We start from the raw sequence: 26,419 nt of genomic DNA, 5'->3' as shown, positions 1-26,419 counted from the left end.
CTTCGCAGAAAAGACTACCTTACAGCTTCCACCCTGTCTGCTGAGGTTCTTGGTCGACCAGACCTCGGAAGATCAGCAACCGATCCTGTGTTCTTGAACCTCTCATACCAGACTTTAATGCTCTTGACATCAGGTGGATTCCTTCCAAATGTTGTCTGGAAGTGTCTCTGCACTGTGGTTGGTGATCGTGGCTCATGGTACCACAGGACACACTGTGCCTTCTCCTAATTGGTTAACATGGCTTCTTGGGCACTGCACCTCATCCTCTACTTACGTACTGCGAACCAAAAACAGAAAAAAACTTTGATAGTTATAAACAATTCGGCACAAGTTCCATATCTGTATCTTACTTCTAGCCTGAGTTATCAATCTATGTAATCAGGGAAAGACTTTTCGGACACCCTGCATATCATTATGGAAACGATGACACTACAAATGAAGTATTAGCTCTGGCACAGATACGACCACTAACTGCAGTGGACACCATTGAACAATTCATATCTTCGCAATTCAGTACCCAGTTGTTTTAAAATCGGAAAAGGAATATGTCTATGGAAAATTTACAGACTCACAGACGTACAACAAACACTATTGTTCGAGCTGTCGCCTTCGTTCTCAGCACACTTGGTTAGCCAAGGGGTTAGTTTTCTGATACCTTAGCAAGAAAAGACTCCCTTATTCTCATTCGGTCATTTTTTGACAGGATTATGGATCTCAATCGTCGACAGAAAACCTTTATTCACTTATAGACAATTTCAGAGAGGCGAATAGATGAAACTCTGAAGGACCGAATAAGGTCTATGAGCAGGGTGATTAATGATATCACAACTGAATAAATGCAAGAGGTGTTTTGTGGCTTTGGCTGCGTGGAGACGCACACTGTCATGCAACAAAGTGCCATTCGCTTCGTTCAGATTAACCCTCCTTGTTCTCTATATCGCCCTTAGAGGTCTCATAGCACTGCACAGCATTAACTGATAGGACCAATACGGAATGAGGAGACTCCATTTACGATCTCAAAGATAGAGGCCATGAGTTTTTGGGCCGAAAAGACGGTTCTGAAATTTTCACTGTTGTTGCGGAGAGATGTCGCCGCTGTACTGATTGTTTTTCAGTGTCCGAGTGCAGCAGCCACCCACGTTTTGTTACAGTCACAGCAGAGTCAATCAGTGGTTCATCTTGCAGTTGAAAGCGTTCAAGAAATTTAGGTGAAGATGCTGTTCTTTTGACTTTGTGTTTGTGAGTTCTTTTGATACCCACTTTGCAAACAGTTAATGGAAACCAAACGTTTCAATAATAATTCCATGAGATGAAATCTGGATACATCTGGAAACATTGTTTTCATCTAGTCCAATCGATGGTCTCCGACGATCATTTCTTCAGCCTTGTTCACCGTCTCATCGGTCATGTTTGAATGAAACCCTCTCTTACGTTCATCATGAAGATTCATTCCACCAGGTTTAAACTCACGATGCCACTTTAACGCATTAGTACGACTCGTCAGCCACTCCCACTGATTTCGTTCAAAATGTGAAAGGGCGTGTTTCCATTGGAGGGAGAAACGCAGTTTCGAAGGAGAAACCGAGTAATACTCTTCACCTCACAACTGACTGAAGCCAGAGAAGAGACACTCATTTCAGCAAGACACTCAGCCGACTGAGAAGAACTGCGATTAGGGGCGCCATGTCACTGACTGTGCGGCCCCTCCCGCAGGAGGTTCTAGTCCTGCCTCGGACATGGGTGTGTGTGTTGTTCGTAGTACAGGTTAGTTTAAGTTGGTTTAAGTAGTGTGTAAGTCTAAGGACCAATGACCTCTGCAGTTCGGTCCCTTAAGAACTCACACACATTTGAACACTTGAACTAAGAAGATCGTGTGTGCGTGTAGAATGCACAGCTTATCCGTGAACTCAATGCTGCTAACTTTGTTGCAAAAAAAAAAAAAAAAACTGGTTTTGAGCGTCAGAGATTCAGTGCTCTTGCTTTCTGTGCGTGACTACGTCTTTCTTTCGCTTTCTTTCTTTCGCTCACGCCATAGTCCCGTAGCGATCGCAGCGTCGGCCTGGTTACAACGGATTTGGCAGTGTTAGTGTCAGGGGTGGCCGGATGCCCTTCCTGCCGCTACCCCGTACCCCCCAGGACGGAATCAGTGTACCCCAACTGTCTGCGTGTAGTGTACATCGTGAAATAGTGCGGACGTGTTTCAAATGTCTGCGACGCGTGCAACTGGGGCGGAACGTGGGGACCAGCCCGGTATTCACCTAGCGGGATGTGGAAAACCGCCGAAAAACCACATCCAGGGTGGCCGGCACACCGGCCCTCGTCGTTAATCCGTCGGGCGGATTCGATCTGGGGCCGGCGTGTGCGTGACTACGTATTGCGCCCTTATTTGCAATAAGCACAATACCTTCCATATACTGATGTGATCTGTGGTCATGTCTAGCAGCACCTGCCCGTCTTTGTCCTTGGGGTAGCCTCCATCGTCCACGTCCTGGAAGCCGATGGGGTTATGCACCAGGTACAGGTCCACGTAGTCCACCTGGAGGCCGGACAGGGACTTCTTGAGGTACTTCTCCACCCCAGAATGCCGCATACCGATCAATGGCAGCTGAAAAAAAAAGATTACCAGCTCAGTATCCCCGATAAACAAGATCAGTTACAAAGGGATTATCTTCTACGCTGGAGCACCAAAGGAACTGGTATAGGAATGTGTTTTCAAATACAGTGATATGTAAACAGGCAGGGGACGGCGCTATGGTCGGCAACGCCTGTAAAAGACAAGTGTCTGCAGCAGTTCTTAGATCGGTCACTGCTGCTACAATGGCAGGTTATCAACATTTAAATGAGTTTGAACGTGGTGCTATAGTCGGTGACCGAGCGATGGCACACAGCATCTCCGAGGCGGTGATGAAGTGGAGATTTCCCCGTACGGCCATTTCACGAGTGTAACATGAATATCAGGGATCCGGTAAAACGTCAAATCTCCGACATCGCCGTGGCCGGAAAAAGATACTGCAAGAACAGGACGGACAACGACTGAAGAGAATCGCTCGACGTGGCAGAAGTGCAACCCTTCCTTAAACTGCTGCACGTTTAAATGCTGGGACATCAACACCATGCGAGCCCTTCAACAAAAGATCATCGATATGGGCTTTCGGAGCTGAAGGCCCACTCGTGTACCCTTGATGACTGCACGACACAAAGCTTTACGCCCCCGTCTGGACACATCAATAATGACATTGGACTGTTGATGACTGGAAACGTGTTACCGAGTCGGACGAGTCTTGTTTCGAATTGTATCGAGCAGACGGACGTGTACGGGTATGGAGACAACCTTATAAATCCATGGACATTGCATCTCAGTGGGGGACTGTTCAAGCTGGTGGAGGCTCGGTGTGGGGCGTATGCAGTTGGAGTGATATGAGACCCTGCTACTTCTAGATGCGACTCTGACAGGTGGCCCTGACAGGTGATCGCCTGCATCCATTCATGTCCATTGTTCAGTCCGACGAAGTTGGGCAATTCCAGCAGGGCAATGTGGCACCCACACGTCTAGAATTGCTACAGAGTGTCTCCAGGAACACTCTTCTGAGTTTAAACACTTCCGCTGGCCACCAAACTCCCCAACATGAACATTATTGTGCATTTTTGAGATGCCTTCAACCTGCTGTTCAGAAGAGATCTCCAAGCCGTCGTACTCTTACGGATTTACGTATAGCCCTGCAGAATTCGTGGATCCAGTTCCCTCTAGCACTACCTAAGACATTAGTCTAATCCATGCCCCGTCGTGTTGTTATAATTCTGCGTTTTGTGGTGGCCCTTCACGATATTAGGCAGGTGTACCAGTTTCTTTGACTATACAGCATGGTACGAAACAGTAAGAAAACCTTGTAAGGATGTTGCTGGGTAGGTTGGCTGCGAAATGATTCTTAAGAAAAGATTTCGATACATTGAGCTGTTTCTTTTCAGCTCTGTCCAAGCTAACACTTACTGACCCACTCTTTTGTCAGGATAACATTTCCTTTATGCTCTCTGTACGCTGGCATGCGCTGAGGGGACAAAAGTCATGGGGTACATCCTCATAGCGTGTCGGACCTTTTTTTGCCCGGCGTGGTGCAGGAACTCGACGTGGTAAGGGCTCAAAAAGTCCTTTGAAGTCCCTTGCACAAATTCTGAGGCACGCACGCTACCTCTGTAACTGTCCATAGATGCGAAATTGCGGCCGGTGCAGGATTTTTGCGCGAACATTGTCCCTGAGCCGTGGTAAAAATTGCTGTTTTGAAGGGCGCGCCGCAGCGCGTAGTATGAAGCAGTCGCCCTCCGTTCCTGGCGGTGGCGCCGCTGTGGCAATCGCAGCTTTGGTGTCTCCCTCTGGTGGGAAAGGGGAAAGGTTGCCTGTTCTCGTGCATTTAAGTGGCGCTATCAGCTCGCCAGTCGGTCAGTCTGGGGCAGTCTAGGTCAGTCTCTCGTTCCCAGCTTGCTAGTCTCCCTCTCGTCCGCATTTGTGAGACAGTTAGTGTCTGTCTGTCGTCCGGAGTGCTAGTATGTCTTTAGTTCGGATCAACCTTTAAGGCCGACAAAATGAGTGTCTTTCCACTCCTCCAGTAAGAGAACTCTGCGAGTGGTCGCCCGGCCGGGGCTTAGTTCCTGCATCTGAGTCTGCGCGTTAGGCCGCCAGTCTGCTCGAGTTTGCTCAGGCAATGGTCAAGGCGGTTGGATAGATCGGTCGGTCGGTCGCGCACTGAGGCACAAGATGACTTGTCCGTCTTGAGCGTCGGCGCATGTGAGTCCAGTGGGACGCGCCGTATAGCGAGGGGTAGTGGCTTCACGGTCGACACGAGAGCAACAGGAGTCAACCCACGACATCGGTCTGGCCGGTGCGAGCTGCGACGCCGTGAGATGGGAGATCGGCGCGTCTTCCTGCGTCCGTTGAAGCGGCTGGCAGTTGACGGTTCGGGAGAGCGATTTGGGGGTGCTGCGCCAGGTCTTCTCCAGAAATCGCAGTTTATTAGAAGTTAAGTGATTGGTGATGTTTCATTTACTTGTTAAATTCTATTTGTTTTCTTGGTGTTTTGGGGTCGTCCCATCATTCTTCTCCGTTAACCCTCCTGTGGGAAGGTGGTCCGTTTTTCCCTTGTGGAGTAGGGGCCGGTTAGAGCAACCTGCGGTTCGGGTTGTTCGGTAATCTGCCTATCAATCTGCCGTACGTTAGTAGCTGCCTCTGTCATGTTTGTCGGATTTGGTGTGTTAACGAATTTATTGCTTGGAGTGTAACGGCCTAATTCCTGAAATATGTTTTAATCTTACCTATCATCTTGAGAGGCGGTATCTGTGTACTCTAGAGCATGTTAACTTGTTTGGCCAACCTTGTATAATTTTATATAAGATTGCATTTCATGGGCTTTTATTTAAATTGTCATTTTTGTATATAAAGTTGCCATCCTTTCACCGTAAGGCTTGCTCAGAAGTTAAAATCAAGTTGCACCTTCGGTGGGAAAGTTAATATTTTAATTTTAGTGTTTTGTACCATTTCCATCCCTCCCACGGGGTGCATAGTTTGTGTGGTTGTGTGAATTGTTAAAACTCTTAGTTTAAAGTAATCTGGTGTGTTGCAGATTTGCATCAATGCAGTCTTTCAGAGGTTGTTGTGAGCGGTAGTAACTACGGCCGTGTCAAAAGGGAGCGGCAAGGTTCTCAGCCCGAAACCCCATACAGGCAAAAATTTGTTTCTTTCTGCCTCTGAATAAAATGTAACTTGATATTTGCAAGGTGCTTTCTGATTATAATTTTAAATCTGCTCACCATTAAAGTGAATAAATTACCATTTGTTAAAAAGGAATTTGCTTATGATTTCATCAGTTACTCCCTGGCAACTACTTCCATTCTTACATAGTGTGATTGAATGTGTTAACGTTCTTGATGAATCGCTAGTAAATAAGATAAATTGTTAAGAATATTCTTTGAAAATAAATCACGGTTCAGTCCCATAAATGCTCGATGAGGGGCCAAATTATTCACTCAAACTGTCCAGAGTGTTCTTCAAACCAATCGCGAACAATTGTGGCCGGGAGACACGGCGCATTGTCATCCATAAAAATTCCATCGTAGCTGCAAGTCGTCTCCAAGTAGCCGAACACAACCATTTCCAGTCAACGATCGCTTCAGTTGGATCAGAGGATGCAGTCAGTTCCAATGTAAATAAAACCCAGACCATTGTGGTGTCGCCACCAGCTTGCTCAGTGCCTTATTGACAACTTGGCTCCAGGGCTTTGTGGGGTCTGCGCCAGACTCTAACCCCACCATCAGCTCTTACCAACTGAAATCGAGACTCGTCTGACCAGAGCACGATGTTCCAGCCTTCTAGGGTCCAGCCGATATGGTGAGGAGCACAGGAGATGCGCTGCAAGCGACTTCGTGCTGTTAGCCTAGACATTCGAGCTGGTCGTCTGCAGCCATAGCCGTTTAACGCCTGATTTTGCCCCGTTGTCGTAACGGATACGTTCGTCAAGCGTCCCATATCCATTTCCGAGGTCATTTCACGCAGTGTTGCTTGTCCGTTAACACTGGCAAGTCTACGCAGACGCCGCTGCTCTCGGTCGTTTAGCGAATGCGCCGGACACTACGATGTCAGTGGTGAGAGGTAATGCCTGAAATTTGGCATTCCCGGCACACTCCTGACACTGTCGATTTCGGAATATTGAATTTCCTAAACATTTACGAAATGGGATGTCTTATGTGTTTAGCTCCAATTACAATTCCGCTTTCAAAGTCTGTTAAATCCTGTCGAGTGGCTACAATCACGTCGGAGACCTTTTCACATGAATCACCTGAGTACAGGTGATAATCCCGCCAGCAGTGGGTCCTTTTATAACTTCTGTGTGCGATACTGCCTCCTTGTCGAAATGTGCATATCTGTATTTGATACCTTCAGGGTGTATTATACGTCGTGCCGTTTACATTTTATTTTAATTAACATTGGAATACTACATGTAGATCATGTTACGTCAGTGCTATTTCTGCAGTACACTGTTTCCGATATTTATTTCTACATTTTATCTATGTTTTCAAAAAAATTATAAAAAAAGCGCAGTATTGTTGAAGGGTGGAAACTTGGGCAGTTTCGAGTCTTTGACATAGCGCACAACAAAGTAGTGCCATGAGTGTCACTACAGCCAAACAAGAAGCCTGTCATTCGCAAATTCGAACAGAGACCTTTTTGATATTATGAAAACAATTAGGTATTGTTGCTAAGTAGCACCGTAATTATTCATTTTAGGTAAAGAGGACAACTAATACTTTTTTGTATTGTTTTGAACTTCGCAATGTTTTGAAGTATTAACGTAAGAGAGCAGGGCGATCGGCGACCAATGAGAGCGTTTCTTGGTGAGGGCAACAGACTGGTGGAAGAAGCACGAGACAGGGTCCTTTGTGGGACTGAAGCAGGCAGAAGGTTGTCAGAGGTGGAAGGAAGCATGCTGTGTGTGGTCTCCATATGGTACGACAGTGGCAGCCACCATGGAGTTTTTGGCACAGTCCACTGGAGGAAGGATCTGTTTTACGTAATACTATTCAACATAATGAATACAATGCCCACGTAATCCTTAATATATTTAATCCATGCTTCCATACTAATATAATTAAAGGCAAAAATAAATATGTCTGTTATTTTTTCACAAAAAAAACTGTTTAGCCGATTTCGATGAAATTTGGTATGGAGATAACTTGAAGCTTGAAGAAGAGCATAGACTACTTTAGAAAATATGATGTACAGTTTCTTCAGTTGCACGATGCATAGATGCGCCGCACTGCTGGCCACGCCTCCCTGCATACACTGCTCAGTAGCGGTGATGTGCATGCCGCCATATGGTGCACTGGGGCTATGCTTACTAGAACACAGGACATGTGAGAGCAGTTGGCAATGTTGCATGTCCAGCACCTAACTTACCATCACTCATCATAAGCGGAGCTATGGCTGACAGCTAGTCAGTTAATGAAACTGAAATTATTTACTTTCGGTAAAGAGAACGAATACTATATTTTTTTTACTATCCTAAAGCCATGTGGGTATGTAAAATATTACTGTAACAAAGTAGGGTGGAGGATGAGCAATGAGAGAATTTTTGGTTCGTGCAGCAAAGTGGTGGAAGAGATACTGAAGTGGGTTCTTTGAGAGACAGTTGCAGGCAGAAGGTTGCCGGAGGTGGAAGCTCACCACTGTGTGTGGGTGTGCCATGGGACTGCAATGCAGGCAACAGGGGGTCTTCAGAGTGGTGCGGTGCAGGATGAATGCAGCACCTGGCTCCACTGGATGCCACAATTGTGGGCGACGCATCCACTCCTATTTTAGAGACTCCACCCTGTATTATGGGCTAGTGGGCTAGTTTAGCGTGTAACGCCTAGGCTGCAATGATTAGATGGGTACTAGACTCAGAGGTAAATGTGACTGCTGTTTGCTAGTCACATTGAGGAAAGCACACTTACATCTTGTGAAATGACGCCTTCAGTTTCAAAGACATGCTGGAAGGACGTTTTTGCTAACTGACCTTAAGGCTGTAACGATGGTACAGAATATCATTTGTGTAAGCTACCGCGATTGTTAAGGATATGCGACTGATAAAAGATATTTGAACATGGGAGTTATTATCTCCCAAAGTTCAAGATGCAAGCTAACCTTACATCCACAAAGAGAATCACAATCCACCAATGTGAAAACTGATCCCAACCTTACAATCCTAACTGATGACAAAGGCTTCACCACTGTTGTTTTGTACCACAAGGATTACTTGGCAGAAGGACACTATCAGCTGTGAGATTCATCCACCTACAAACCGTGCCACAGTGGCCCAATTGCAAAAATCCAGCAGATTCTCCAGTCTCTCCTCAAATCGTTAGGCCCATTCCAGAACCTCCCCAAAGCCCACCTCTCTCCTCACCCCTATTATCTCCCATACTCCTACCTTCTAGTGCATAAACCCAACCACCCAAGTTGTTCCATTGTGCCTGGTTACTGTGCCCCCACTGAGACAATCTCTCCTCTTGTACATCAACACCTTTAGCCTTGCCCTCCTATATAGAAGATACCATTTTTTCTCCACTGACTCTCCACAGTTCCTGTTCCATTACCACATGGTGCTCTGCTCATCACTATTGATGACTCCTTCCCACCTTCCTTTATAATAATTTCCGCAATGCCTGAGGCCTTGCTGCAATTAAACATTACGTTCCCAACGCCTGAAAGATTCCAGACCTACAACCTCCTTCCTAGTCACCATGAGAAACTCTATCCTCACCCACAATTAATTCCTCTTTGAAGGCCCACAAACAAATCCAGGGTACAGCTATGGGCAACGATATGGAATCATCCTATGTGAACCTATTCATGGGCCTTTAAGAGGAATCCTTCCTAAACACACAGAATCCTGAACTCACTTCACCTGGTTCTCCTCAAATCAACAAGCCACCTTTCTCGATGTTGACCTCCACCTCAGAGATAGATACATCAATACTTCTGTCCACATCAAACCCACCAACCACAAGCAATACATCCACTTTGATAGGTGCCACACATTACATAGCCCAACCCAGCCACCCATGGCCATCACATCCTTATAACAAGCAGTCCTTCTCGAAATATACCAAGGGTGTGACTGAGCCTGTAGAGACCATAATTATCCTCTCAACCTGATCTCCTGTGCCTTATCTCTCCAATCACCCACCAGCACCCAAAGTCCCACCATTGGACCAAGGAGTAGCATTCTGCTCAGTACCACCCAGGACTGGAGCAGTTGAATAGCATTGTCCACCAGGGTCTCAACTACGTCATACCCTGAAAGGAGGACTGTCGCACCCACTATCCTTCGCAACCCTTCCACATGGTATTCTGGTGTTCACTGAACCTATACAATATCCATCTAACAGACATAGATGCAAGATCTTACACTACCAACTACTCCAGTTTGGTCACAAGCATTACCTATCCCATCAGAGGCAGCGCAACCTGTGAAACTAGTCATGCGATCTACAAGGTAAGCTGCAACCACTGTACTGCAATCTACATCGGCATGACAACCTACATGCTGTCTGTGTGCATGAATGCCCATCGACAAACAGTGGCCAAGAAACAATTATATCACCCAGTTGCTAAGCACGCTGCCCAATACGACATTCTTCATTTCAATGACTGCTTCAGAGCCTGTGCCATCTGGATCCTTCCCACCAACACAAACTTTTCTGAATTACCCAGGTGGCAACTCTCCCTACAGCATATGCTAAGTTCCTGTAACCGTCCAGCCCTCAAACTTTGATAGTCATTATCTTATCCCATTGCCTGTTTCCATTCCAGCACTACACACACCTCTATTCAACCAATGCACCCACTGTCTTTTTAGTGCTTTCCTATTCTGCTGCTTTCTCTGAAACTTCCTTATTCCAAATAAGCTGTTTTATTGTTTGGTAGAAATTGCCTCCCTTCTGTAACCTCCTACTAATTTCGTTAGTTATTCTTCCATCCCTAGATGTTTCACTCCCTACTTTATGGGGTTCTCCATTCAAGGTAATATTTCCGTTGGTCCGTTTCTCTCTTCCAAATCACTCTTATCTTTATTTATCTTTAATCCATACCTTTTCATTATTTCCTTCCACGCATCCAGTTGTAACTGTACATCTTCCTCTTTATCACCCCATATTACATCTGCAAAAATCATCTGTTTGTCTTTTTCTTTCACTATATCTTTAACTGCCCTATTCATTCCCACCATCATAACATTTAAAAAGTGCAGGAGATAGAAAACTTCCTTGTTTAAGTCCTTGTCTTATTTCCATTCGGCCATAATGAATTATTTGCTTTCAAATCTTTCAGTTGTGCCTCTACACCAGGTATGCTTATTACTATGTCATCCATACAGAGACTGTCCTCTATTCAACCAATGCACCCACTGTCTTTTTAGTGCTTTCCTATTCTGCTGCGCCCATCTTTAGTTCTTCCATAATTTTGGGGAGTCTCTGCCCCCTGCCCCTCCATCTAATTTTCTCTTACCATGCCCATACCATCTTTATCTCTTTTTTTTCAATTTCTCCCCTCATATTTTCTTTTTTAAGGTCCTTTCTAATCTCTGCATTCCTTATTCTGTCCATTCTTGTTTTTCCCTTAACTGCTCTGAGAAATTTCATTTCCCCTGCTTGCAGTCTGCTCCAGTCCCTTTCTGTCATTGCCCATGTTTCTACACCATAGGTTTTTATACATAAGGAGTAACACAGGGTTTATAAAAAAAAAGGCTAATCCCACGCAGCGGTATGAAGGGGTACTCAAATGACGGTATGTTTGTACGATTCTTCTGTGTGAACGATTTCTTGAACATGAAATTTAAAATTTCGGTTTTCGTTGTGGTACCTTCTACTTACACCAGACTAGTCAACAAGGGTCTGAATGGAAGCCTTAGACACGATTAGCTATTTGACATACGACCAGAATATCCTCGGGTTCTCTGCCAGGTCTTTTGCTAAGGTGTGACGGTGGTAATTGTTGTTTGCTTAGCGCATAGATCTTTTCACAGACGCATGAATCTCTACTAACCTTCGCTTGTCATTTGTGCGTCACCTTTTGAAGCGAGAGTGCAACAGCCTCTGCTTCCTCAGCATCCGCCGAACTTCTTTGATGTTCTCAACTCGTCACAATTCCTGTTCCGAGAATCCATTACCTTGCATTTGTTTACTATGTGACTATACGCAATTATGTGGAAGACTATCGAGATGTCAAGGAGTATGGCATATCCAGGTGAAATCATTCATACAATAACAATCGCTATAATAATAATGCTGAGCCGTCTGTAGGGTTGCCAGGTTGCCTGCGGCATGTTTCCTCTGCGTTGTTGAAGTCCCAGCGGGTATCTCACTATTTTCGTTGCTGGCTTAGCAATGGCTGTGAATTGGTCGTTTTGCCGGACTTAGGTCGGTCTCTTCCCGGTGCAGGGATGTCGGGTAACCAGTGGGCGTGTTTCCTCTGTAGGGGTGGGTCCGACCGAGTGTTTCACTTGCGGCCTTCGTCGGCCATTGCCTTGTGCCTTTTTAGAAGCTGCTAGTTAGTGTATTTCGGCACATCACTCCCGGTTCTTGTTTGAGGGGGAGGGAGGTTCAGACGTGTGTGGCTCGTGTTCCCGCCATCTTGTATTCTACACCCTCTGTTTTTAACGTACTTCCACCTCACTACGTTAATTTAAATCACTACTGTCACTGATTTGCTGCTTTGCCTGACCGTGACCGGCGCTAGCAGCGCGTATCGATATATCCACTCTCGTAGTATCTTTCCTCTACTGCTATTACTTCCCAGTCGTTGTCTACCGTAAGGGAGTTCGGGTCGCGAGTTCGGACTGCCAGTCAGTTGGAACGCGTCTGGAGCGCGGTCTGGACCTGCCAGTTGGAGAGTTGCAATGCGGCACAAGTGCAGTCGGGTTGGAGCAGCAGTGAGGTCTGCGTCGACATGGCTCGCACGACCGTTGCCGCCACGCATCACTTGAGCCGGGATCGTCGGTCGGTCGTCCTACCAGACGACGCGTTTTGGCTGTGTTCATGTGTGTGTGTGTGTGTGTGTGTGTGTGTGTGTGTGTGTGTGCATCGACTCCCGATTCGTCTTCGTGCGTGTTTAGTTACTGTTGGGTATCGTTCAGGTCTTCGTGCAAGTGTTTGTCAGGTTGTGTGTTTTCTTTTTTTTTTGTCATCAGTCTACTGACTGGTTTGATGCGGCCCGCCACGAATTCCTTTCCTGTGCTAACCTCTTCATCTCAGAGTAGCACTTGCAACCTACGTCCTCAATTATTTGCTTGACGTATTCCAATCTCTGTCTTCCTCTACAGTTTTTGCCCTTTACAGCTCCCTCTAGTACCATGGAAGTCATTCCCTCATGTCTAGCAGATGTCCAATCATCCTGTCCCTTCTCCTTACCAGTGTTTTCCACATATTCCTTTTCTCTCCGGTTCTGCGTAGAACCTTCTCATTCCTTACCTTATCAGTCCACCTAATTTTCAACATTCGTCTATAGCACCACATTTCAAACGCTTCGATTCTCTTCTGTTCCGGTTTTCCCACAGTCCATGTTTCACTACCATACAATGCTGTACTCCAGAAGTACATCCTCAGAAATTTCTTCCTCAAATTAAGACCGGTATTTGATATTAGTAGACTTCTCTTGGCCAGAAATGCCTTTTTTGCCATAGCGAGTCTGCTTTTGACGTCCTCCTTGCTCCGTCCGTCATTGGTTATTTTACTGCCGAGGTAGCAGAATTCCTTAACTTCATTGACTTCGTGACCATCAATCCTGATGTTAAGTTTCTCGCTGTTCTTATTTCTACTACTTCTCATTACCTTCGTCTTTCTCTGATTTACTCTCAAACCATACTGTGTACTCATTAGACTGTTCATTCCGTTCAGCAGATCATTTAATTCTTCTTCACTTTCACTCAGGATAGCAATGTCATCAGCGAATCGTATCATTGATATCCTTTCACCTTGTATTTTAATTCCACTCCTGAACCTTTCTTTTATTTCCATCATTGCTTCCTCAATGTACATATTGAAGAGTAGGGGCGAAAGACTACAGCCTTGTCTTACACCCTTCTTAATACGAGCACTTCGTTCTTGATCGTCCAATCTTATTATTCCCTCTTGGTTGTTGTACATATTGTATATGACCCGTCTCTCCCTATAGCTTACCCCTACTTTTTTCAGAATCTCGAACAGCTTGCACCATTTTATATTGTCGAACGCTTTTTCCAGGTCGACAAATCCTATGAAAGTGTTTTGATTTTTCTTTAGCCTTGCTTCCATTATTAGTCGTAACGTCAGAATTGCCTCTCTCGTCCCTTTACTTTTCCTAAAGCCAAACTGATCGTCACCTAGCGCATTCTCAATTTTCTTTTCTATTCTTCTGTATATTATTCTTGTAAGCAGCTTCGATGCGTGAGCTGTTAAGCTGATTGTGCGATAATTCTCGCACTTGTCAGCTCTTGCCGTCTTCGGAATTGTGTGGATGATGCTTTTCCGAAAGTCAGATGGTATGTCGCCAGACTCATATATTCTACACACCAACGTGAATAGTCGTTTTGTTGCCACTTCCCCCAACGATTTGTAATTGGCGTTATTTCCACCGATGACTATTTTAGATGTTGTCGGCATTTTGCGGGGAGTCGGTCGGTTGCTGCGGACCAGGGAAGTTATCTCCGTGCGGTGCAGTCGGCTGGGTCCACTGGCGGTCCCTGCGCAGTGTCGGAGCGTGTGTAGAGCTGCACGATTGCTACGAGCTTCGTGGTTCACCGACCCAGGACGTCAAAGTTGAGTAGTGGTTTCAACTATCCAAGCCACGTTCATTCATGTTGTGGTGGTTCGTTTCGGTGGTTCGCTGTTGGGGAGGTTTTCCTGTGAGCAACATCGCGTCTTTCTATTGTTGAAATTTAGCCACCATGCGGTGCAATTAACTATATTGGTTGAATATAATTCGAGTGCACCAGCGGAATTTTCTGCCTTGTGGCCATTAGTGTTCTGGTTACCTGCCCTGGGCACTGACGTAAATTCAGGAAGTGTTCTTTTTGGGTGAAGTTAACTATATTACCATATTTCAAATTCAAGTGTACCAGCAGAATTTTCTGCCTTGTGGCTGTTAGTGTTACGGTTACCTGCCCTGGCCAAAAACATAATTTCAGGCAGCGCTATTTCCTCACCTGTTGTCGCTGTACAACATGGTGTGTAAATTTGACAGCTAATACATACTTCATTCTGGATTATCACGTTCCCAACCTTTTGCATTTGAGTTCTCATGTACTGATTGATTGCAAACAAGTCCTTGTGTCGGTCCTGGCCCCTGGTTGGGTTCCGATGGACCAAGTGTAGTTGGGCCCACCACTTGTCTCTAAGTGAACGAGGGCAGACCGACCTCCCTGGAGCTTCTGAGTGCCGTTGTCTCTACTGTCTTTCCCGCCAGTGTTTAATTATCTGTTTTCAGCTACTTACAATTTAAGGCATATGGTTATATCTTTCTAAAAAATTTGGGAAAATAATTGTGGGCTTTCAGCGTTGCAACTTATTCTTAAAATTATCTTTCAAGCTTAAACATTGCGGCCTTCTGCCTTTAAAAGATTATGGTAATATATTTTTAAATTTTTTAAACTTAATTGTGACCTTCGGCCATTTGTATTGCACCTTGCATATGTTTATCTACTTTGCCTTGAGGCCTTCCACCTAGCTGTGATATATGATTTTTTTAATAATTTTGTTATTTTAACTGCATTTTTATCTTGTTGATTTTTAAGGTATTTTATTTGGAGGCCTTCAGCCAAGAAAGAGTTGCATTTGATAAAGGTTCGGCTATGTGCCGCTTTGGTTGTAAATGTATTATTAAATTACGATAAATCACATTAGAAGGTGAATCTGACCCCAAACTTATTTGGCCCTTTCCAAAATCCTGATTACCGGTTTTGCCCTGCGGGTTTAGCGGGCGTCTCAAATGCGAGTGCAGGCAGTAATCAAAAATAAATAATAACACCCGTAAGACATCTGCACCTAGTCGGAACTATACCAGTGAAGTAAACTGCATACAGTGTTTTACGTTGGCAGACAGTGATTGATATTTAGACTTAAAGAAAACTTGCAGGTTTGCTGATATTACTGTAATTCTGTCACAGATGTCAAAGATCTGGGATGAGCAGTCGAAGGGAACGGACCTCTTGATTAGAGGTTATGAGATGATTTTTAACATTTAACTCGATCAAGCGTGACTTTCAGCCACAGTAACGGAAGACAATGGAAGGTAGTTCAGTTAGATTAGGCGATGTTGAGGGAGTTAAAGTAGAAAATGAGGTACTAGGATTATTAGATGACTTTTGCTGTTCGGGCAGCAAAATAAGTGACTAAGGCGGGAGTGGAAGAGCCATAAAATTCAGGCTAGCTGTAGCAGAGAAAGTACGACTGTAATAACGCAAATTTGTTAACATCGAATATTACTTTGAGTGTTAGGAAGCCTTTATCTGGGAAGTGAAATATAGTTAATAAACAATTCAGACAAGAGGAGGAACAAAGATTTTTAGATGTGCTGCTACGAAATAGTGTGGTGTATTCTTTAGGTATATCGGCTATTTAATGAAGTGGGAAGGAAAGACAGATAAACCTGAGTAGAAGAAAGGTTCGGTTGACAGGACATATCCTGAGGCAATTAGGAATCCTCAGAGTAGTAATGGAGGGAGGTTTGTGCGAGAGAGGATCGTGTACGGAGACTGATGCTTGACCTCAGCAAGAAGGATAAAATGGACGTAGGATGCAATAGTGGTGCAGAGACGAAGAGGCTTGCAGAGGGTAGCCCAACATGGAGAACTCGATCAAACGTGACTTCAGTTCAAACACTACAACACGAAAAAAGCTAAAGGTAAAAATGTGTGGAGATGAATAGATATAGAATTATTGATCTGGACAGTAGTTCCAGCTGAAACATGCAAATATAACATGAGACGCATTATCTCGCTGGAGAACTCATCAAGCCAGCCCAACATACAGAAGCATGCTGCGTTTAGGTCCCTGATACACACCGTACACTCTCTTGATTTAGAAGAAAACAACCTCAGGGATGAGCTAGATACAGTAAAAAGCATCGCGATAAACAGTGACTACACAGCCAAACCAATTGACAATTTAGACAGACAAATACACAAAACTAAGACAACAAATAGCCAGACTGTGAAACAAGAGAAAATATTTGCCAGTGTTCCATAACTGGGGCACATATCACAAACAATCGCTAATCTTTCCAAAACAGAAATGTAACAGTTATCTTCTCAATTAATAATAAGTCACGAAACTGTCTCCTCCATTAACATAAAATCAAATACGGAAAAATTCTACAGCAGTGGAATGTAAAAGGTATCACGCCCCAGTTGTCCTGCCTACTTCGTAAGGAAAATGGGCAGGAACTTCAAAACCCGTTTTCAAGAACACGCAAATGCTTTCATGGTCAACCACTTCGAAAAATCAGTTACTGCACAACTTGTGTTGGAAGCGAAACATATCATCAACAGTCTAGAAAACAATTTGGTAGTATTGCATAATGAAACCAATAATAGGACCCTAAATCTGCTACAACAACTGGAGATAAACCTTCATAAAACAAATAAACCAGAATCTGTTTTAAATGAGCAGACAGATTTCACAAGCGACAGTTATTTCAGTAATTTGAAGATTTGCTCTAAAGTTATTTGCTGCACGTGTCAATTGTTTGATAATCAGATCTCTAAGAAATTCATCTTCGATCATGCCATGTACAACACCATCTGAGAAGTGGTTACAAAAATTTGTATGCAGATATACCTCTTGAGTGAAGAGGTATCTATTAACAGAATGGAGAAACCATTACATGATGGCGTTAAAACCTCGAAAACACTTTTCTTGGATTATGTGCTGGTTAACACTGCTCATTTTTTCCATTGTTTCGGACATATTTTCCGCATTTGAATTACGGAATTTATAACCTAGCATCAAACCTTTTCATGACGGGAACAGGCATTTCACTTCATTCTAGAGCAAAAACAAATCATGTATTAAGGCAACTTACACCTGAGAATGGACCCACAGGTTCCGAAATGCATGGTGTATTGAATAAAGTACGAAAATTTGTGATTGAAGGCGTCTTTTAACTCATACTTCCAAACGCTAGTTGGCTTCCTACCTTGGTGACGATGAACACGTCTTCTCTCTTCAGCTTCCCAGAGTCGAACCACTTCTTGAGGGTGTCTCCAATCTCCTTCTCGTTGCGGTAGGAGTAGGCGGTGTCGATGTGCCTGTAGCCGGCTGCCAGGGCCGCGTCCACGGCTTCACCCACTTCGCCCACCTTGGCCTGAAATTGTGACGAGGTTGATGAGGCAGACCGTCGTTTACCTGTGGGAAAGGTAGTTCTGCAGCTAACGTAATAATTTCCTCACTGAGTGTTCAGGAATGAGAACTAATTTTGGAGCAAGTTATCAGCCCCCTCCATAACAGTAATAAAGTTTTCTGCTCTGTGATGGTTATGGAGGCTTCCTCTGGAAGTTGCGTATGCGCTATCGAGCTGCTTCCTCTGCAGTGCGACTTTCAAACGAGTCTTCCATGGCAACACAGCATTACGCGCACCGGCATTGCTGCTTGCCCACAGTAAACAACAGCCATCGCCCATTGGTGTCGAATAGTTCCGGCGGGGTGGTATTGTGGAATACACGAAATGTTGTACGGCGACCGACCAGAGAGTTACATATTGTCTAAAGTTATCCCTGAAACTGATACCGTTCAGTAATCCTGCTCTATTTTTCTGTCTCTTTATTTTAGTAGTATATACAAAGTCTTACTTCTCTAATCAAATAAAACGTAAGCATAGCGAAATAATTTTTATGTTTTAAAATAAAACATAATTCAACTGGAGCAGTTACTCTTTTAAATCGGCCTGTAATTATTTTGGGATTGTTTTGAAATGTTAATATCCTTCATTGCAGTGTCAGGACTAAAATGTAATCAACAGGCAGCTAGTATGAATTGTAGGAAAAGCCTGAAGTTTCCTTCGCCCTGTATTTTCATGTATAAAGCATAGGATTTTATGCTGGAATTATTAAAAGAGTGTTATGTGAAGATATTTACGCATTTTATGTATCACCATGTGTTAAGCTAAAATAAATCTTATTGCTTATTAATTCATGCTGATTTTTGAGTGAATCGAGTGTAAGAGCAATGTTGACTCACAGGACATTGTTGACGACAAGGGCAGTTACCCCAGTGGTCAGCTGTATTTCTTACAGCCTATACCCTCCATACCCAGTAGCACGTTTTTTGAAATGACAGCTGTCTTTGTGGTGTGCGTATTTTGATGGAGTAAGGAATTAGTGAGACGTTGAGACCAACCGTTTTCGTGTGTGGAACTCCTTTCATTTTTAAATTAGTACTTCATTTCTTGTCATTGTCATTGGCATAAGCACCTCACAACGTGCTCCATTTGTTTTCAAATCTCACTTCGAAATAGTGTGGTGTATTCTTTGGGTATATCGGCTATTTAATGAAGTGGGAAGGAAAGATAGTTACAGATATACTTGAGTAGAAGAAAGGTTCGGTTGACAGGACACTATCCTGAGGCATCAAGGAATCGTCAGAGTAGTAATGGAGGGAGGTTTGTGCGAGAGAGGATCGTGTACGGAGGCTGATGCTTGACCTCAGCAAGAAGGATAAAATGGACGTAGGATGCAATAGTGGTGCAGAGACGAAGAGGCTTGCAGAGGGTAGACCAACATGGAGAACTCGATCAAACGTGACTTCAGTTAAAACACTACAACACGAAAAAAGCTAAAGGTAAAAATGTGTGGAGATGAATAGATATAGAATTACTGATCTGGACAGTAGTTCCAGCTGAAACATGCAAATATAACATTTTCCAGTTTAAATTATGTTCAATATGGATATCTAGGAATTTTTAAGCTCCCACCTAACTTCTTATTACTTTCTCAGCATGTGTTACACTATCACTGATGTTGTATCTCTAGATGTTCAGAACTGAATACGTAGTATCTTTTTAAAGCTGAGAGTGAGACCACTAGCAGAATATCACTCAGTTATACTTCATTGACATTGTTCACCAATTCTTCTGTTTCCAGATGAATGCTTGGACGGATAACATTTATAGTGGTCATCTGAAAAAGGAACTAAATCTGCTTGTTTATTTGACGCAATATCGTTTACGAAGATGATCAACAATAGTAGAATTGAGCGTTGCGGCACCCCATATGTGATTTCTCCCCAATAAGAATTATGTACCCTGTCTATGTAGATTGAATTACTAAGTGCAACTTCCTACATACTTTTTGTTTGATGGGTATGACGTTATCCATTCGTTGGCTGTAAGATCGGTCCCATAACACTTCAATTTATCTCGGAGAGTACTGTGATTCACACAGTCAAATGCATTAGATAGGTCGCAGAAAATACCAACGGCGCTATTTTATTATTTAATCTGGTGAGTGAACGTGTAAATGACATTCTTAGTAGAGCGACCTTTCTGAAACCCAAACTGTGTTTTGCTGAGTATATTATTATCACTAAGGTGAGATACTATTCTAGAATACATCACCACCTCAAAAATTAAAAAAGAATTGTCAGCAGTGAAACAGGTCGACAGTTACTGACATGTCAAATGTTCAAATGTGTGTGAAACCTTATGGGACTTAACTGCTAAGGTCATCAGTCCCTAAGCTTGCACAGTACTTAATCTAAATTATCCTAAGGACAAGCACACACACCCATGCCCGAGGGAGGACTCGAACCTCCGCCGGGACCTGCCGCACAGTCCATGACTGTAGTGCCCCAGACTGCTCGGCTAATCCCGGGCGGCTATTGACATGTCTCTTACCACCTTTCTTAAAGATGGATTTTGACAACGGCATATTTCAGTCTCTCTGGAGACGTGCGTTGAGTTAGTGAAGCATTACCAACTTCAGATAACACCAGACTTTTCATATGGGAACAAATTTTTAGTACCCCATTGGAGATACCGTCAAAACCAGATAAGCTTTCATTTTTGAGAGAATGTATAATATTCTTCTTTTCACAAGGAGAAGTTGGTGATACATTTATATAACTGAACTGTATGAGAGCTACATTTTCAACATTCTGCTGTGCCTTTTCTGTTGAACTGTTTGTTCTTATGCTTTCTACTACGTTTAAGAAATGATTATTAAATACATTTGCTAACTCTGGGTTATTATTTACAGCCATTACATTTAATTCAATTGTGACGTTATACTGTTCTGTGGCTGGTTTCCCTGTCTTTCATTTCGTTACATTCTATGTAGCCTTAAGTCTGTTGTCTAAATTACTGATTTCTGGCAGTATCTGCATATTCATTGACTTTTAAAACATTTATCAGTAACTTTGAGTAGTTTTTGAAGTGTGTAACTACTGCAGGATACCTATTTGTTCTTGCCAAGAGATACATTTCCGCTTTCACATTTCCGCTTTCCTTGCACGAGATATTCTAATTCCTATAGCGATTCATGGGTTTTTACATGGCAGTTTAGTGTCCTTTCTGATTAGCTCATTCAGAAAGCTATTTTCAATTAATGATATGAATTTATCATGGAAGAGATTAAATTTTATGTTTGTAATTGGTTTATTAAAAATTTCATCCCAGGTCATCTCGTGTAAAGTTCTCTTAAAAACGTTTGTCGTGGTGTCATTAATTATTCTAACTGATTTCCACTGAAGAGCGTCCATACTAAAATGCACTATTATATTTGCCCTAATTAACTATACATCATGATAAAAGAGAGTATCTGTTATGGAATCAATAGTTCTTCTCTTACTTTGAGCTTCACTAAAGCAAATATTATCCAATAGGGTCCTACTGTCTCCTTTATCCATCAGTTCAAAATTTCCCAGTGAAGATCTATATACCGTTACAATTAAAAATGAACTATTTTTCAGTACTAATTCACAAGCACATATTTCTATGTGCTGATCATTATAAAATCTAAGTGCCTCACGTTTTTGAAGTTGTGTTGTGTCTTAATATATGTAACAACTCTTCCTTTTCCCATGTCAGATTTGCATCAGTCAGCTGCTACAGTGTAATCTTTTATATGCAACTTATCTAACCTCTGGCTATGTGGTGCTTACACAGGCAGAGCAAGTCTATCTTTTCAGAGCTCTCTACATTTCCCGAAAAGACAAAAGGCTCTTCTGTCTCATTACTCAGTCTTCCAATATTTTGATGAAATAAATTAACCTTAAGTTTCTGTGCAATCTTAATCGTTTAGTGGGGCTCTTGTGTTATATTCGTTTCATTCAAAATATGGTGCCTCAGTCCTGTTTCCCTCAGTAAACAAAGGCGCTCCTCTGACACCAGGAACCACAGGGCTCTTGCTTGGCGTTGGTGGCCCCCATATATCACCTGCAATAAGCTCAGTCAGTCTACCTTTCTCTATCTCCTATTCAGATGTAGACCAAGCCTAGTATATCCCCATCTCCCATTTGTAGCAACGCGCACGCACTCTTTACAGTCAGCACCAACCTGCTCATCTCAGTGTTTGCAAAGCTCACAGCATTGTTAATCCAGGACTGGCCACGGTACTGCAGAACCTCCGCAAAACTCACATCTGTGTGTGTGGTTGCTGCTCTTGTTTCATCCAGGTCACCCCTAATGCCATAATTGCTATTCTTAGTCAGGCTGTTCCCTCCTCTAACTACTGTAGTAACCTGATCCTCTTCGCAAAAACCACTGCGCAAATTGTCGATGTCCTCTGTCACCTGGCTGACAATAGGCCTAGTACTTGGCTTCACAGTACTTGTGACCTGGTACCCTGTTCCTGATTTGTCCTGTACCATGCAGGCTACCCCCCCCCCCCCCCCACCACCATCCCCCCTTCCCCGCATGGTTACTACCTAGCAGCAAGACATTTTTTTTCCCATTCTCACTTTTTGTACCAACCTACACGAGTCTCTTTCCTAGAAGTCTGCTGCACCCTACTATGACCTGCAGCTGGATGAGGATCTTCCCCTCCTACTTCGGGTAACAAGTCAAATTTATTCGATACTGTTAGCTCAAATGTAGATGAAGTTGAAGAACTATCCCCCTTTCGCCCATTGCTTCTTACCTTTACCCACTTTCCAAGATCTTTTTCCTCCTTCAGCCCTTTCTAGTGAGCTTCTTCATCCTGAAAGGCTCACATCTTTCCCGCCTGCTCAGCGATTCTCTTCTCTTTTTTGCAAAACCTGCAGTTCCGCGGGAGAGCTTCGTTGAGTTCCAAATTCAGTTAACCACTACAGCCACTCCAGTCATATTTCAACCCATAGTCTGCAAAGTCTAGTCTTTGACTATCCTGCAGCAAACACGCACGCGTATTGCGCATTACAACACAGATTATACTCTTAAAATAGAATTAAACCACTTAATACACTTCACGCTACACGAATTATCGTTGTTATCTGCAGAAAAAATTAGGTATAGGATAGTGCTTCACATGTATAATATAACGTAACGTTATTCATTTCCACTTACATCATGAACTGAGCATTCACTTGACTGCAGTACCCGTTAATTATTACCATGTTCTCCAAAGCATGGTGAGATAATCTACACTCATGCTCATAAATGAGAATAATTGCAGAATGTGGTGCCACACAACGTGGCACTACACAAAACTGGTGCTAATAGAATAGGCACATAGGGAACACACACGACACAGATCTGTAAGTCCACGGTATTGGTGATAAGTTGAGAAAACCGTCCAGAAACACGTGTGCTACAAAACGCCACTGTTTCCTGCGCATGTACTCCGACATCAATGTGGGATATGATCACCATGCACACGTACACAGGCCGCACAACGGGTTGGCATACTCTGGATCAGATGGTCGAGCCGCTGCTGGGGTATAGACTCCCATTCTTGCACCTGTGCCTGTCGGAGCTCCTGAAGTGTCCTAGGGGTGTGAAGACGTGCAGCTATGCGTCGGCCGATAGCATCCCAGATGTGCTCGATTGGTTTAGGTCTGGAGAACAGGCAGGCCATTCGCATGATATATTATGTTTCAAGGTACTCCTCCACGATGGCAGCTCGGTGGGGCCGTGCGTTATCATCCATCAGGAGGAAGGTGGGACCCACTGCAACCCTCAAAAGGCGGACACACTGGTACAAAATGACGTCCCGATACACCTGACCTGTTACAGTTCCTCTCTCAAAGACGTGCAGGGGTGTACGTGCACCAATCATAATCCCACCCCACACCATCAAACCACGACCTCAATACAGGTCCCTTTCAAAGATATTAAGAGGTTGGTATCTGCTTTCTGGTTCATGCCAGATGAAAACCCGGCGGGAATCACTGTTCAGACTCGTCTGTGAACATAACCTGGGACCACTGTTCCAATTACCATGTACTGTGTTCTTGACACCAGGCTTTACGGGCTCTTCTGTGACCATGGGTCAGTGGAATGCACCTTGCAGCTCTCCGGGCGGATAAACCGTGTCAGTTCAGTCGTCTAAAGACTGTGTCTGGAGACAACTGTTCCATTGGCTGCGGTAAGGTCTCGAACAAGGCTACCTGCAGTACTCCGTGGCCGTCTTCGGCCACTGATGGCGAGATATCGGTCTTCTTGCGTTGTTGTACACTGTGGAAGTTCCGTAATGTAGTGCGTGGACACGTTTCTTATCTGCTGGAATCGTTGCCATAATCTTTAGATCACACTTTATGGCACACGGAGGGCCCGTGCTACGACCGGCTGTGTTTGACCAGCTTCCAGTCGCCCTAGTATTCTTCCCCTCATAACGTCATCAATATGTGTTCTTTGAGCCAGTATCAACACAGAGTCACCATTAGCACGTCTGCAAACGTCTGCACACTTACTCGCTGCACCGTACTGTGACATGCACCAACACACCTCTGCGTATGTGGACTGCTGCCAGCGCCACCGTGCGACGACCGCAGGTCAAATGCACCGCATGGTCATACCCCGAGGTGATTTAAGCCCGCAAACTACCCACCAGTATCAGCATTATCTTTATTTTATGAGCATCAGTGTTGTTATCCTTATGACAACTATAGTAATGTAGAACTTCAAGCACACAAGAAATAATAAAAACGTAAAAGAATGCATACCTCAGTTTGCATCACATAAAAATGTTTCATCAAATGGCCGTTAATTTAAATTTTTACTTTTTGCATTAAACGTTGCTAAATATTTTTTGGTTATTTCGCTTTGAGGACTTGGTGAAACACTCATTTTGATACATTTTTCGCTAGTTTATTTGTTTTTCAACGTAGGATTCGGCTTGTTAGCCACTGTCTAGCATAACTCACAAGAACAATAATAAAATCATCCTCGTCAGTTATGCATAAATATATAGGCATTAGTAGCAAAAATGTGTGTTTTATTTTTGTTATTCTAGCCTCCATCTGGCCTCACAATGCTCAAGACCGAGGAATTTGCTAATACGCAACGAAATGAAATAAAATCCCTACTACAAATAAGATAATTTTCGAAGTGGCTGTGTACCCAATCAAAACAACCGATAAGAGGGACACCAACAGATTCGTAGGGAATGTCTGTTGGTCAGCATGTGTGAGTAAGCTTGCCATACTCAGCAACACAGTAAGGGACACAAATGAGAACTTCCAGTTTTTACGCCGATCAGCTAAAATTTTACCAAGGGAACGACGTGCACAATGCAGTAACCAGAAAACTTATGTTAATCAGTCTTAGGGCTACATGCTGTTCACTTATCCCACCTTTCTGAATAACTACACAGCCATTCACCTCGCTTATGAGGTAAACTAGACTGTCTTATTTCGATGTTAATCGTATTCGTACGTCAGTCGAGTACTGACAGTTGACGACAAACGCCTATTGTCCACGCTGAATTGCCTTTGAGCTGGAGCCACAGTGCCTCGTTTAAATAATGGAATTTCTAAAACGTCAAAATGTTTTTACAAATACATTGACTGTACCATTCAAGTCACTTTCACAACTGGCTTAGGCTACTATTTAAATTAGGCAAATGCACTGTGTAATGACAAATATGTAATGTCGTGCACCTAATTGTTACTCGGACGAAAGTATTGTAAGTCAGATTCACATTCCAGTTTATTGGTCAGCGACATATAGACCTAACAATAATGTAATTTTGATAAACGAGTTAAAAGAAGAAGTCAAATTAGCGGGAAAATATTAAATACGGATTTTAGCCTCCCGTGCAAAAGGTCCGTACGATACTGTTGTTTTAACCATGAATTACGGGAGATTCTTTACAATACGGGACGGTTGGTAACCCTGCGTATGTGACACTTTAAGGTGGAACGTACCTGCCAAGTACCCAGGCCTACAATGGGCATCTTCTGGCCGTTGTAGAAAGTGATGTGCTGCAATGTGCCGACCATGTCGTCCTAGCCTTGAGCTGCTGCGAGGCAAGTGCTAGACGCAAAGTTTCTACGTACTCTCTCGTTCCCACATAGATTCCAGTGTTTTGTACCTGTTGCAGCACTTGAAACAGTAATGCTGTTATCTCGAGAGGCGTATGCAGCGCAATTAAAAGGCAAGTTGAGTGAGATTAGATATGAACCGAAATAGGAGATTATATAATTGGGACTCCAAAGGAAACATTTGAAGCACTGTGCGATACCGCAATGCTAGACTTATCAAGGAATGCCCATGTTTCCCCTCCAGCAGTTGCACAATTACGCACAACAAAATGAAACACACATGTCTGTGGAACACTTTGCGACATATCATTTCAAAACCTGTAAGGATATATTTTCACAACAGTAAATTATAAGCAACGCGGTTTTCATTTTAAGAACGATTTTCAGTACATTGATGTGAGAGTCTGCCACAGCTTGGGTCGGATACTCTTGTCATTTATGTGCCTCACCATCATAAACGTAAGTG

At 43.6% G+C, this 26,419-nt stretch overlaps 1 protein-coding gene across 1 annotated transcript in view; it reads right to left on the bottom strand.

Annotated features, from left to right (window-relative positions):
* The window catches only part of LOC124716788 (1,5-anhydro-D-fructose reductase-like), a 51,912-nt gene extending 26,001 nt beyond the window's left edge, over positions 1-25,911 (bottom strand). The window contains exons 1-3 of the mRNA XM_047243336.1: positions 25,837-25,911; positions 17,696-17,863; positions 2,405-2,605 (exon numbers count right to left, since the gene is read on the bottom strand). Coding sequence (XP_047099292.1) covers positions 2,405-2,605; positions 17,696-17,863; positions 25,837-25,911 — 444 coding nt within the window. The remainder of the gene's footprint in view (positions 1-2,404; positions 2,606-17,695; positions 17,864-25,836) is intronic.
* Positions 25,912-26,419: the final 508 nt, after the last annotated feature.

This window comes from Schistocerca piceifrons, chromosome 9 (assembly GCF_021461385.2).
Source record: "Schistocerca piceifrons isolate TAMUIC-IGC-003096 chromosome 9, iqSchPice1.1, whole genome shotgun sequence".
Lineage (NCBI taxonomy): Eukaryota > Metazoa > Arthropoda > Insecta > Orthoptera > Acrididae > Schistocerca > Schistocerca piceifrons.
Note: the sequence above shows the minus strand (reverse complement) of the source record. Positions and strands in the feature narration are given on the sequence as shown.